Source organism: Myotis yumanensis, unplaced genomic scaffold (genome assembly GCF_028538775.1).
Source record: "Myotis yumanensis isolate MYYU_CA2020_CCGP unplaced genomic scaffold, mMyoYum1.0.hap1 SCAF_14, whole genome shotgun sequence".
Classification (NCBI taxonomy): Eukaryota; Metazoa; Chordata; class Mammalia; order Chiroptera; family Vespertilionidae; genus Myotis; species Myotis yumanensis.
The window spans coordinates 36,800,105-36,815,869 of record NW_027223765.1 but is presented as its reverse complement, the minus strand read 5'-3'; the positions used below and the strand labels follow the sequence as shown (position 1 = coordinate 36,815,869).

General features: G+C 38.4%; 1 protein-coding gene across 2 annotated transcripts in view; it reads right to left on the bottom strand.

Annotated features, from left to right (window-relative positions):
* Nucleotides 1–15,765, bottom strand: part of RAD18 (RAD18 E3 ubiquitin protein ligase) — an 89,442-nt gene that overhangs the window by 54,845 nt on the left and 18,832 nt on the right. For both annotated transcript variants that reach the window (XM_070391534.1, XM_070391535.1), the window contains exons 5-7: nt 14,055–14,389; nt 12,408–12,507; nt 7,508–7,692 (exon numbers count right to left, since the gene is read on the bottom strand). In XM_070391534.1, the coding sequence (XP_070247635.1) occupies nt 7,508–7,692; nt 12,408–12,507; nt 14,055–14,389 (620 nt within the window). The remainder of the gene's footprint in view (nt 1–7,507; nt 7,693–12,407; nt 12,508–14,054; nt 14,390–15,765) is intronic.

Sequence of the window (15,765 nt, the reverse complement as noted above, 5' to 3'; positions counted from 1 at the left end):
TTTGCAACATAGTAATAGTTGCTTAGAGTTGCAGTTGAGAGTCCGGCAAGTGAGTCGGGGAACGTTGGAGTCTGCAGTTCCTGGAGGAAGCAAGCCTCCCTGCTCGCTTCAGTGCATGGCTGCCGGCCACCATCTTGGCTGACAGTTAATTTGCATAAGGATACGCTGATTAGCCAATGGGAAGGGTAGCGGTCGTACGCCAATTACCATGTTTCTCTTTTATTAGTGTAGATAAGAGAACTCTGAAAAGTGGAAGGAGGAAAATGAACTAAGGATCTAATAATTTGACGAACAACACCACTATGGGGTCTCCGATTTTTCTTTTATCTTCTATATATCTGAGACTATTCTTTGGTGAAGCATGCAACCCAGAACCACCAACAGGCACAAGGGTGGTAAAAGCCCCAAGAAAAACCTGGAGAAAAGCATTCTTTAAACCTGCACAGGAAGTCCTGGACACACCCCTGACTAAAAGTCCAGAATATGGCAAAAGGTCTGAGAACTGAACCACAGTATGGAATACCAGGTTTCAGAGTGGCCTCCAGGTAGCAATGACAGGAGATAGACCAGAATAACATGACATGAGCTCTGGAAACTAAATTGTCATTAGAACCACAGCCCACAAAAGCAGGCCAGGATCTGCGTGCTAACTAAAAACAGGGTGACTGACTGATATAACAGAATATTTAAATAGGTTCTAGAATCTCATAACATTATACTCAAAGTGTCCAGGAGAAAACAGAAACATTTGTCATAGTAAGAAGCAGGAAAATCACAACTTAAATGAATAAAGACAATCAACAGATGCCAACACTAAAGATGACTTAGATGTTGGAATTATCTGACAAGAATTATAAAGTTACCATCATAAAAATGCTTCAAGGAGCAACTAGGAACACTCTTGAAACAAAAGCTGACAAAACTACTATTATATGTAATACTTTTATGACAGACATAGGTCCATTGTAAAAATACATCTTTTAAAAGTTACATTTAAGTTATTAATTTCTTGTACTGAAAAGGGGGTTACTAAATAGCAATAACAAAAATTGTAAACAAAGTAAAATAAATGAATCCCACTATATTTCAAATAAGTAATATAACTGTAATGAAGGGAGACAAAAAGGAACTTATCAACACAGTATCTGACTATATATCCTCAGCCCAGGCCAGGGAGGAGGGAAGAGGGAAGGCTGGGTAGAGAGGAATAAAAAATTTATTAAAATAAAAAATCTGGAATTCTTTCATATAGGTAAATCTGATGTATAAATATATTCCTGAGTTCCATATGTTGAAAGCACCTGGAAGCAAAGGCAACATATCCTGGTTTGCAAAAAAATAAGAAGTAAAGGTCCTCAGGGAAATGGCTGATACCATATATATATATCTATACTAGAGGCCCAATGCACAAAATTCGTGCAAGAGTAGGCCTTCCTTCCCCCCCCCCGCAGCTGCCGGCACCAGCTTCCCTCTGGCACCTGAGACCAGGGTTTCCCTCACAGCCCTGGCTTCGTCCAGAAGGTCGTCTGGAAGGATGTCTGGTCTAATTAGCATATTATGATTTTATCATATATATAATAATATATATGCATATATATATAAAATAAAGAAGCTCCCACTGGCCAAATCTGGAAAAACATAAAACCAATATAAGGGTGACCATAAGTTATAAATATGTGAATCTACACTGATTATAGACTAAGAAAAAAAAAAACAAGAGGGCTCTTATTTTCAGAATCATGGCAAGTGGCAACTGGCAAATGTGAAAGGAATGCTGACGTTAGAAAATGATCATTTTGCAACTATCAGAGAATATTTTAATGATATATAGAATATTTTATGGTATTAAAATGTTATTATACAGACTTCTTATTAGTATCAAGGGGGAGACTATACAATGGAGAAATTGACAAGGTGATCAAACCTGCAATCACATTGAGGGGCACAAAGATGTTGAATATCTCTGGCTGTTACTGATGTTCTGAAAAGGACAGAACATTACTTATATTGTGTTCATAGAGTATTGAGACCAATCAAATACAGGAAGGAGTAGCCAGCAGTTCATCAACATTCAGGAATGTGCAACCTGAATGTTATTATAAGAAAACTAGAGGCCCGGTGCACAAAAATTCGTGCATTGGAGGGGAGGTCCCTCAGCCCGGCCTGCCCCTTCTCTCAGTCTGGGAGCCCTCAGGGGATGTCCTACTGACAGTGGGCTTAAACCATAGCCTGGCCTCCCTTTGTGGGAGGTGACTGGGCCAATCATGGGAAGGCTTTGCCCCCATCATCCCACTGCTGCTGTCACTGCTGGCCACTGCCACTGCCGGCTGCTGCAGCTGCCAGCCCTGGGCCCTCGCTTCTTAGCACTGGCCCCGCCCCCTGCCCACTGGTGGGTGGGGAGCAATCTGGGGCCAGGCCGGCTGGGGGAGGGGCTGTGAGAGGTTGAGGCACAGCAGGTCACATCCCATCCAGCCTCTGCAGAGGCACAGCCCTGGGACCAGGCCCGTGTCGCTGCCTCTGTGGAAGGGGCAGCACTGAGACCCAGACTGTGCAGCCCCCTCTCCTGCTGCCTCTGCAGAAGGGACCCAGGCACTGGACCGGCCCGCGCAGGGGCCTCTCCTGCGCTGCCTCTGTGAAAGGGGCAGCGCCACCGGCTTCACTCCCACTCCCACTCCCACAGCAGCACCGCCTCCACTTTGTAGTTGCTGCAGCTTTGTCCAAATGGATGTCCAGAAGACGTCTGGCCTAATTAGCATATTACCCTTTTATTAGTATAGATATTAGACAAAGTCAAAATGAGAAACAGTTTATTTGAGGGAGAAAAACAAAACACAAAGACTATATTCTTTTACTAGTAAAATGCCAATGTCATAAAAAGACAAAGAAAGGCTGTTCCAAATTGAAAAAGATTGAAAAGATATTACAACTGAATGCAGTATGTGATCCAAAACCGGATCATGCACTGGAGGGGAAGAAAATCTACAAAGGCCATTTTTGGGTCCATTGCTGAAACCGGAAGAGAGATAATAAAGTACTGTAACGAAGTTGAATTTACTGAGATTAATAACTATATAAGAGAGAATATCCTTTTTCTTAGGAAATACACAATAAATACTTAGGGATAAAGAGTCAAGATTAGCCCTAGATGGTGTATGCCAGTCAGTGGTTGGAGCATCTGCCGGAGCACCAAAGGGTCTCAGGTTCCATTCATAGTCAAGGCACGAATCTGGATTGCAGGTTCAATACCAGGGCTGGTTGAGGCACATGCAGGAGGCAACCAATCAATCAATGTTTCTCTCTCTCTCCACTTCCTGTCCCTTCTTCCCTCCCTTCCGCTCTCTCTAAAACTCAACGGAAAAAGTATCTTCAAGTAAGGATTAACAACAACAACAAAAGAGTTAAGATTACACAACTTATTCTCAGACTAAAAAAAAAACACATATGTGGCCCAGCTGGCGTGCTCAGTGGTTGAGCGTTGACCTATGAACCAGAAGGTCACAGTTCAATTCAATGAAATACAAAAAAAAAAAAGTGGAATTCAATGAAATACAAAACAAACAAAAAATGAGAAAAAAATAAATGAAATTGAAAGTTGGTTCTTTGAAAAGATCAATGAAATTGTTAACCTATAAGTAATCCAATCAATAAAAAATAAAAGGGAAGACACATTTCTAATATCAAAAATGAAAGACAGGACATTACCACAGATCCCACAGACATTACAAGGCTAATGAAGAAATATTATATTTTTTAAAGTTGGTAAATTATAAATTCATAAACTTAGATAAAATGGATAAATTACTTGCTAAAGATAAATGATATGTTTAGTATTAAAAAATCAATGTAATGCACATCAAAACCATAATGACATACCATTTCACACCCACTAGGATGGCTACAATAGAAAAGACAGAATAACAAGTGGTAGCAACGATGTAAAGAAACTGGAACCCTCACCCACTACTAGTGGGATGTAAAATGTTGTGGCCACACTGGAAAACAGACTGGCAATTCCTCAAAATGTTCAGAGTTTTACCAGTTGACCCAGCAATTTCACTCCTAGGTACATATTCAAGAGAAATATAAACATATGTCCACATAAAAGCGTGTACAAGAATGTTCACAGCACGATTAGTCATAACAGCCAAAATGTGGAAAAATCCCAAATGTCAATCAATTGATGAATGGGCAAAAAATGTGGCATATTCATACAATGAAATATTATTCAGCAATAAAAAGAAAAAATGAGGTACTGACCATGGAAAAACCTTGAAAATATGTTAAGTGAAAGAAGTCAGTCACAGAAAAGCCAACTATTTTATGATTTCATTTAAATGAAATGAATTTCCAGTTTCCAGCTCTGCTTATAAAAAGCCTGGAAGTTGCCACTCAGTCCTAAAAACAAGTTAAAGGCTGAAAAGAGCTAATGGACCTCTCACAGAAGATAAAATGATCTAGCCATTAAAAACAGGCTGGCAATTTCTTATATATTTAAGTATATATAACCCACATGACGCAGCAATTCTACTCCTGGGTATTTATCACAGAGAAATGCAAAAATCTGTAAGCCCATGTTCATGACAGCTTTACTCTTAACAGCCAAAAATTGGAGACAGACTAGGCATCTATTAATATGCAATACAGCCATACAATAAATGCAACACCAGGACAAACCTCAAAAGCACTGTGCTGAGTGAAAGAAGCCAGATACAAAAACGATATGCTGTACCATTTGTATTAATGCCATTTATCTGGCATTTTAGAAAAGGCAAAACTTCAGGGACATAAAAGAATCAGTATTTCCCAGGATCTAGGGTAAGGGAGAGGAAATTTACTGCAAAGAGGCAGAAGAACTTTTGGGGGTGCATAGTTTTAACTGAAGTGATGGCTAAATGACTATATATACATTTGTCAAAATTTATTAAATTATACACTTTAAAGTGATAACTACATAAGTAAATTATACCTCAATTTTTTAAATACACACATAATGTCCTGGCCAGGTGCCTCGGTTGGTTGGAGATAAACTAAATTCATGAATTGGAAGATACTGTATAGCTATCAACTTTCCCCAAAGTGATCTATAGACTCAATGTAATCCCAACCCAAGCAGGTTTTTTCTTGATGGAAATTTGCAAGCTTCTTCTAAAATTTATATGAAAATGCAAAGGGCCTAGAAAAACGGAGGCAATCTCAATAAATAGCAAAGCTGGAGGAAGTACATTACCAGACAGCAAGATCTATTATAAATTAAAATTAAGACAGTACACTGCTGATAAATAAATCACTCAATAAACAATGTCCAGACACACATATAGTTAGCTGATTGTCAACGAAAACATACTGACAATTCACTGGGGAAAGAATGGTTTTTCAATAAATGATGCTGTGTCAAATGGCTATCTATACGGAAAAAACACACACAAAAGAATCTCGCTCCGTAATTAACAACATATGCTAAAATCATTTCAGATAAACTGTAGGTCAAAATGTAAAAGCAGTAACAATAAAACTTTTAGAAGGAAACAAGAGAAGATCCTCATGATCTTGTGGTAGGCAAGGATATAAAAAGCATACACCAAAAAGAAAAATGCAACTAATTGGATTATATTGAAACTAAGAACTTCTTCTCAACTGAAACCATTAACAATGAAAAAGTGAAATGGAAGAAGAGATTTAATATATATATACATCCAGCAAGATGTACATCCAGAAAATTTCATGTACTCCCACAAATAAGAAAAAATAGATCCACAGCATAGAAAAATTGGCCATTAAGACCTAAATGGATATTTTACCAAAGAGGATATCCAGATGGCCAATAACCATATAAAAATGTGCTGAACATTATAAATCATTAGGGAAATGTGAATTAAAACCATAATGAAAGATTCAAATGGATCCATTAGAAGAGCCAAAATGGAAAATTGACTATACTAATGTTGTTAAGAATGTGGAAAAACTGGAACTCACATCCTCCTGATGACAATGTACATTGGCACTGAGTTCTTGGCTGTATCCACAAAAGCTAAACATCTGCAAAAACATACTATTCCATTCCTAGGTATATATATTCAAAAAATTTGTGTGCCTGAATATACAGAGATACACGAAGATTATTCATAGCAGCATAATTTTGATGAGCCAAAGAGTGGAAAAATCCAAATGTCCATCAACCATTGAATGGATAGTGAGATACAGTAGAATACTCTACAGCAACAACAAAATCACAAATGTACACAAAAACATGAATGAAACTTATAAACATAATGTTGCACACACATGTAAAATATTATTCCATTTATAAAGATAAATTATAAGCTAAAACAAGCAAAATAAATATATAGTGGTCAAGATAGTGATCATCTGTGAGAACGAAGGTGACAGTAATTGGGAGGGGAGGACAGGGGCTTCTGGATGTTGATGGTAATCTGAGTAGTATACAAAGACATTTGCCCTTTGTGAAACTTATTTCATAATAATTCACCAAACAATATACTTATAATTTGTGTATTTTTCTGTTCACATAGTATACTTTAATTTTTTTTAATTGAAATATGTGTGTGGTTAAGTGAAAGGAACAAATGATTAAATAGTGTGTACTGCTGAATATTAAATAGTCATGCACTGCTTAATAGGGATACGCTGTGAGAAATGTGCCATTAGGCGATTTTGTTGTGCAAATATCAGAGGGCACTTACACAAACCTAGATGGTAAAGTCTGCTGCACACCTAGGCTAAATGATATAGCCTATTGCTCTTACGCTACAAGCCTGTACATGTTACTAGGCAACTATAACATAATGGTAAGTATTTGTGTAATGCATTACATTATGAGGTCATAACATGACATTTCAACAACTACAACATCACTAGGCCATAGGAATTTTTCACCTCCATTACAATCTTAAGAAACTACTGTCCTATCTGTGACCCATCACTAACCAAAATGTTCTGTGGCGTCTGACTATAAAATACTAACAATTTTATAAGACAATAATGATCAAGGACATATGTTTACCTATAATAATCATAATGGTAACATTTATTGAACACTAACTACTTGCTAAGGCACTATGCTAGGCATTTTATATGCACATTTTTTTCATCTATTCCTCTCAAAAACACTATGAAGTAGGTAGTGTCATAACCCTTATTTTATGGATACGAAAACTGAGATAAGGAACTTAAGGCACTTGCCCAAAGTCACATAGTCTTAGAGCTGCAAAGATGGGACTATAACCCAGGTTCTCTAGATCAACTCTACCCCACACTCTCTCTGGAAAGACACATAAGCCACTGGCAGCAGTAACTGCTTCTGAGAAGGGAATGGGGCCTGAGACTGGCTATCATAGTATATCTGGTACCTTCTGAAGGAATGCATTTGCATGTCTTACCTATTTTCAAAAATGTACCTATTAAAAAAGTGTTTTCTATGGTTATAATCCCTGAGCTACACAAACGGCTTTATTCAGGACACACGTAACTCATTGTTTTATTGCTTTACCTGATTTAGGATGCAAAGCATCACACTGGGCATTATACATGTGAACAAATTCTTGGTGCCTTTTAATGAGCTGTTGTTTATTTCCTTGAATAGATAATCCATGCTGTTTTAGCTTTTTCTTTAAATCACGATCTGATAGCAAATTATATACAGTTTTGGGCAGCGGCTTCCTTTTGTGACCAGAACTAAAAAAGGGGAAAAAAAAGATCACTAAGGGTTATTGTGAATCATCAAATGCTTTTCATGTAAAATAGTAATTTACCTTCTGACTCAATACCAGTTGACTGAGAGAACACAATCATTAAGATAAAAATGGGGGTGGGGGGGAGGATGAAATTTACAAATAAAGTTAAAAGTGTTCAACATGACCCATCTGAGGTGCCAGTGGGACATTCAGATTGAGGGGTCTAGGTGACAGCAAACTTAGAGAAACTTAGGTCTCAGAAAGAGGTCAGTCCTAAAGATGCAGACCTGGGCCTCACATAGAAGGCTTGTGAACTAAATGCTATGAGAACTTCACCAAGAACCACACTTACATAGACTTATGCAATTCTCTATCTCTTTAAAGCATGCTTTTCCTAAAATGTGCCTATGGTTTCCATGCAAAAGCTCTATAAAAGCCAGTTATATCAGATGATTAGAGTACAAATGCTATTGAGTATTAAGCTATGGATTTAACATTATTATCATATACTAGAGGCTCGAGCATGAAATTCATGCAAGGGGCTCGGCCCCCACCACTGCAGCAGCTGCCTCTGCCTCAGCCCCCGCCTGCCACGGCTTGGTCTGGTCTGGTCTAATTAGCATATTACGCTTTTATTACTATAGAAGACAGCTTCTTTAGAAGAAGTTTTGATCCACAGGCAAAAGTGCCCCTCAAACCCAAGGCAATCATATTGCAAAAGCAGTAGATGAAATAAAATAACGCCTGTTGGGACGATTAGCTTTACCCAACTCATTACCACTAATGAAAAGAGAATTCAGAAAATTGACAGGTAGACGATATTCTTGTAGTATCATCTTAAAAGAACACAATTGAAAACAACAGCAAAAACCACAACAGGGGTTTGTTCTCTTCAACTTACATTAATTATACTAACAAATATATAAGGCATTACAAGAAGTGTATTAGCAAAATCACCACCTGGCTCTTCATTCTTTTTTCATAATTAATATACTGATCAGCACTAAGATACAATTTTAAATATAACAAAGCCCTATAAAATGACTTTATTTTACTCCCTCCAAAATACCTGTTAATAAACATTACTTGTTAAAATGGAATGGAAGTTAAGCTACCTATGGGTAACAATAACTTGAGGCAATTTTATAAACATGAACAAGTTAATGAGTTTTAATCTGATTGCAATCTGTTTCTCCGAGTGCATCACCCACCTCACTCAACACTATGGCGTTTAGATGCTTAACAAATATGTATTCCAGGCAGTCGGTACAAATCATTTTAAACAAGACTATCAAAGGTTCAGGAAAAAATTAACAGGAAGTTGAAAGCAATAGGTTTATTTAAAAAAAAAAACCCACAAAATTATACAAAGGACTTCCATATACCTATTAACAAAAGGCCATGCTAACCAAATTCGAGAGTATCTCACAGCCTCCCCGGAGAGCTTATTTAGAATGCAGATTCTGTCACTTCTCCACACCACCCCCAACTCACTTGGTCCTAAAGTGGAGACGTAAATCTATATTAATAAGGTTTCACAGGGTAAAACTGATCCAAATAGTAAAGAAGATAATGAGAGATATGGTACAGTTGTATATAGACTGAAAATAGACATTTCTCTACTAAATTATTCCCTGGATAAATTATTTCTTTTATATTCTAATAAAGTCTAAAAGCCAGAGATAACTATTTAACTGCAGAAAGACCTGTAAACCTTCAACAGATTACACTTTTTTCTGAAAATTGCATTTGTTATAACAGACAGCCTATTGAACTCAATGAGACTGATACAATTATAGCTAAATAAAACTTCAGTAGGCAGTCAGAGCTGAAACATTCTGTATGAGTTTATACAAGCACATTATGAGGCACAACTCACTAAGTCTGTATATTTAAAATACTTTATCAAGGATAGATGATTAACTTAAGACTATGAAATTCTAATGAAAAACTGTACTGTTTGCTGGCATTTGCAATGAAAAGCGCCAGCAGAAATCAACAATTTCTACCAAGAATGTTAAATCTAAAGCCTGATAAATGTTTCCCAAAACATGAAAATGACACTGATCCTTCTTCCATGATTTAGTGAAACGGAATAACGCACTAAGAGTCCTGAGAATCTGAAGACATCAAAAGAAAGAGCATTCTTTGAATCAACTCTGATATGAATCTACACAGAATGGATAAGGATAGGCATCCACATCGAGGAACGGCCTGTCAGGGAGTTGTGGAGAAGAATTTTCACATGTCAGACTCTTTTATGTGAACAGACCCCAGGACCAAGATGTAACTTCTTTAAAGAGAAATGTGGCTCAATGTTTCCCTAAGTGCATCTTCACAAACACTAGTTCACAAGATATGAGTTATGAGGACAAATAGGTTTGGGAGTGAAATAAATTTAGAAGGTACTGGATTAAAGAAAAATCCAACAATGACCTTTAACGTAGGACTTCTCAGAGCCTTCAATACACTAACGTGTATAGTCGTCCTGAGGGAGAGACTGTGTTTGCGGTGCTTCTCAGCTGCACAACAGAGCAACTGGCAGGACTATAGCATCCCATGGAGCAGGGTTGGAACAACCAGTGGAACTTGAACTTAATTATACATGGGTGCGTATGTCTTTGGATTAATTGAAAGAGTTAAATGTGTTAGAAGAAATATGATGGATGCATCTAGTAAAACAGCCGTCTAAGCAAGGTATCAGTGTTGATTCCTAACTTTTCAAGGAGAAAATGCTCAGCCTCTATATTCCCAACTCTTTCTTTAGGAAGAAACATATCTAAAGAGAAATGCAGGTCATCAGGTTCTCATGGCTTATGGGAAATAATCCTTGGGATGACCCAGCTTCATTTATTCCAAACCTCAACTAACAAAGTAACCTGAAAAAAAATCTAAATTTTATTCTCGTCAACAAATTTTCCCACTAGGAGGGAGTGCTGTGCACACAAGACTGCGTAGGAATTTGTGGCGGCACCTGGGGGCCTAGAGGCCACCATGGATGAGAGGCAGGGGCGAAGGGGGAGGTCAGGTGAAGCAGCACAACCCCCAGGCCCTCCATCTCTCCTTAAATGCAGCACAGCCAATTTTATCTATTTTATATGTTTTAGGTCACAGTAAGATTTCACTTGAAAAAAGTGCTATCAACTCTCAAACTAAAAACACAATAAGAACTGTCAATTAACGCCCCCACTGTAAATTAATAAAGCATTATCATGCTGCATATACTACCTTTTGTAAGTTATAACAGCATGAGTTTGTCCCCTGGAATCTGACTTCATTCCATATTTACTCATAAAAATTGTGACACCATTTTATCTTTAATCACAATAAAACAGTAAAAGGTCCTGCCTTATTAACATGGTTTTTGGAAAATACTCTTCCAAGTCCTTCAAAACAGACCAAACAGTAAGAGCCAATCATTCTATTCACCCCACTCCCAGATACCATCAATTTCTTCAGTTCCCCTCATCTCCTTTTCCAAATCTCTCTGAATTATCACCTACTGCCCCCTCCCACTTCAGAAGGAGAATTCTTTCTACACATCAAGGACAACTTCATGACTGGACTCGTCATCTCTTATGATCCCAATCTTGTGACATCTATCATCTGATCTCTCCCTGGAGACAGTGGAAAAAGAGAGACTGAAAGTTTAACCAATTTCTGTTTTAAAAAATAAAATCTTCCTTGATCTTGATGTTTACATACTCCTTTCCCAGACTATCATCTCATCTCTCTTCTTTCCTTCATCACCAGACTCCTCTACTTTGCAGCTTCTGCTTATCATCTTCATTAACCTCTGATTCCCTAACACCATGAAATATATCTTTGACTAAAATTTCATTCCCAAACAATTTGTATGCATAACAACAGTGGCCTACATCAATAAATTACTGTAACTTTGATATATGAAGGAGGCAAAACAGAAGTTTGGGTGCAAACAATGAGTTGACTACTTACTACCTATGCCCCCTGGTGGTTGGGGGCTAGGGCAGGAGGACATTCCATTTCACACATACCCTTTTGTGCCTTTTAATGTTATATATAGATAATTGCCTATTTGGAAAAAAGTTTTTGAAACTTTTTCTTTTAAATTATAAAACTTACGAGCAACCTAAGAACCAAAGAAAGATTTTATATGTTCTATATTCAGAGTCTAACCTTGCTTTCTTTGGCTAAGGGGCTTTATGGTAGTTCTAAAGTTCTAAGGGAAGAATGCCCTAACTGGTTTGGCTCAGTGGATAGAGCGTCGGCCTGCGGACTTAAGGGTCCCGGGTTCGGTTCCGGTCAAGGGCATGTACCTTGGTTGCGGGCACATCCCCAATAGGGGGTGTGCAGGAGGCAGCTGATCGATGTTTCTCATTGATGTTTCTAACTCTCTATCCTCTCCTTTCCTCTCCATAAAAAAATCAATAAAATATATATAAAAAAATAAAATAAAGTTCTAAGGGAAGAAAACAAGTTAAAATAAAATTTAATCCTAAGTCACTAATTTCTTATTAAGTCAAATTTTATTAGCAGTTAAATTCAATAGTTAATCCTATTTGGCAAAGGGAATGGAAGCGCCAACTGACAGAAGTAAAGGAAAGAGCATATGGGAGAGGGACTTGGACAACTGGTGACTAGGATACAATGAACATTATATTTTCTGCCCCAAATTTATAAAGCACATGAAGCACCCAGCTAAAGCGGCTCAATGGTTATGCTTAACTTTCTTACCTTCTGAGGCTCTCCTTCTTCTCTTCACGGGATAAACAGCTGTCCAAGTGCTTATTGATGTGATCTTCTAGAATACCAACCCCGCACACAGGACATTCCACTGTATTTTTTTTTTAAAGAAAGAAAGACTTTATTGCTTGTAAAATGGTCAAAAATATTATAACATGGCATCTTTCAGAGATTAAGATACAAAACAGAATGCCAACATGAACGTGTACTTAGAAAAGCAGAAGAGAAAAGGAATGACATCTCCAGCCAACAGGAGTGGGACAGACAGGTTACTAGGTAATGACTGAATTGTGGAAAGTCACCTAATTTAAATCCTGGGCCTAGACGAAGATACTGCAGAAAAGTTTGGAAATGTGTTTATTAGAAAACTAGAGGCCCGGTGCACAAAATTCATGCACTGGGGGGGGGGGGGGGATGAAAGGGGCGTGTTCCCAGCCTGACCTGTGCCCTCTCACAGTGTGGGAGCCCCGTGATCAATTGCCCCAAAGAGGTAGGCCCCGCCCAGCCATCCAGGGCTCCTCAGTGGATTGCCCCAAAGACGTAGGTCGGAGACGGGAGTCCCGCCTCTGCGGCGGGCAAGGGGCCACGGGAACCCCGGCGGAAGCCACTCAGAGCAGCCACCGGGACGCGCCCAGCTGTGCGCACAGCCATCTTGTGACAGTGTTGAGGACCACCTAGGCTTTTATTAGTAAGATGCTTTGGTTAAATTTTTTCTACCAAGATGTGACCAAACTATAAAACTAATCTTAGGTTTTCCCAACTCTTAGGAGGCATTACTGCATGTTTAGCTCCGAAGCAATCATAACACCTGAGGAAGACACACTTGGCTGGGGGCAGGGTGAAGGGGTGATGGTGCAGCTAGATCAAAGCATTTACTGGTTTAAGCCAATTACTGCTCAATTTATCCATGGCTACAAATTGGTTAATTTAGCTCTCGCTTGTAAAATTAGGAAAACGCAATCATTCTCCAACTGTTTCATGGATTGTGGTGATGTGTGGTGGTGTCTGGGGGCCTAGCAGCCACTCTGGGTAACAGGTAGGGACGAAGGGGAAGAGCAGGTGGAGCAGCACATCTCTAAGGCAGCAAGGCCTATTTTATCTCTTCTCTCTCTTTTTCAAGTTATGGTTCCTTGTAAGATTTCATTTGAAAAAATAATGTTGCTAAAGGAAAAAAACTAACTATCAAGCTATAAACACTACCATAAGAACTGTGAATTGACAGACGGACCAAATATAAGGTATGCTAGGAAATGCAGGTAAAATTCACATACCCTTATGAACTTTAAATACTTGCTACTAATAAACTAATGTCCATCTAAATTTAATAACAACTAATAGCCTGCACTGTGTGTGCTATGTCTAAAGACCCAGGGTCCTGTAAACTTCACTGGCAAGAACAGACATGAAACAATAGGCTAAACAAGCTGACCCGCTCATCAAAAAGATAAGCAAATTATACACATGGTCCAGAAAACATGTGCTGTCACACTTTAGTGATATAAGCTATCAATATTATCTAACAAAACCAAAGAGTGGTTAGGCTCTGGATAGAGTCTAAAATGCTTATTGATTCATCTGGAATGCAGGATGAGAGGATTCCCACTGAGTAAGAAAATACACTCGAAAATCATTTCCTACCTTTAGTAACTTGTTTCAAAGTCGATGTAGAGGGTGCCTCAGGAACATTAGCACCCGCGATACATGAAGCTGTCCTTTCTAAAGAAGGTGTCTCTTTGGTCTTTGCAGAACTGCTCACCTCCTTTTGAGGGTTGACTTTGCTTCCAGTCTCATTTATCAACTCTGATGTAGAACCACTAGTTTCTCTGATCAAGAAATTCTCCATTAACCTGCTTCCTTGCTTTAAAGGCTGTTTGAAGGCTACAGGAGTATGGGCTTTGGCAGCAATATTCTTTGAAGAGGAGGAAGCAGGAGAAATGGGTGGTGACTCTGAGGCAAGCTGCAACAAATGATTCCTTTAAGCACAAAAAACACAACGGGTAATTAAGATACCAAGTAATGTGGAGTAAGTTCAGTAACATAAGCTGTTTTCCCAATTAACACTTATTTCTATGAAATATAGAACTTACTCCATAATGACAACCAAACCAAATTGTTTCTTCTAGAATAAAATAAATAAAAAATAATATATCGAACTTTAAAAATCAGTTAATCTGTCTACTAAAAAAATGGAGGGACTTCAGATTCTGATGATGGAGAATAGCTAGTCTGAGAATTAATGTCCATTCATAATAACTTTAAAATGTGGATAAAATATATAAAACAACTGTTTGTAAGCATGGGCTATAATTAACATAAGGCTAGAATCCCTGCAAGAACAGAAACATGAGGTATATCCCCCAAGAATGTCCCCTGGAAGCATTTCCTGGGAGTTGTATATTAAACCGAGTCAAACATAGACCAGTGATCTCACTGGGTAGAGGGAACAGAGACCACAGGTCTAGGGAAAGGTGGCTAGGATTGGAGGGACAGGCTGTAGATAGGAGTTAGCCATGGAAAGGGAACCCCAGAAGTCTGCTTAGAAAATGTTGTCAATTCCTGATCATCTCCAAGACTGCAGAGCATAAGAGGAAAACAGGAGACACTACAGGAAACATGCCAGGAAGCTGAGGTTCCAAAGGTCAGTGGACACAGATGCTGGAAAGCTGAGATTCCAAAGTTCAGTGCTAGAAACTTGTTGGGAGTTGGAGCCCAGCCAAAGCTGAGAGACCTCGGTGTAAAACCTCACACATTCAGTTGTAACCCGACAAAGGCCACACCTTAGGAAGAAGGATCACACCCTAGACATATAAGTAAAACTAAAATAGACCAAACCTAACAAAACACTAAACTAGGCCTAGATAGGATAACAGTGAAGAGCTGGTAACTTAACTGCCTATCAGAACAAAAATTTCAACATCTTTCAAAGGAAAAATAATTCACAGCCCCTATTATATTTTCACCCACAATGTTCAACATACAATTAAAAATTACTAGACATGCAAAGAGGCAAGAAAAGTAGCCAATAATCAAGGGAAGCAGATCCAGAAGTCATTCAAAAAGTAACTATGTCATCAAAGTAACTATGATGAATATGTTCAACAAAAAAGATGAGAACATAATCAAATGGATAGAAAGATAGTGTCTTGTAAGAGGGAATTAAAATCCATCCCAGGAAGGAAAAAGGCGTATCACTGGAAAATAAAAAGTAATGAGGAAATTTTGTAAGTAACCAGAAAAAAATAAGACACAGCTTCTCAATCTTGGCACTATTGACAATTTGAGTCAGACAATTTTTGTTGTAAGGAACTTTTCTGTGCATTGTAGGAAGCTTAAAAGCCACTACAGCACC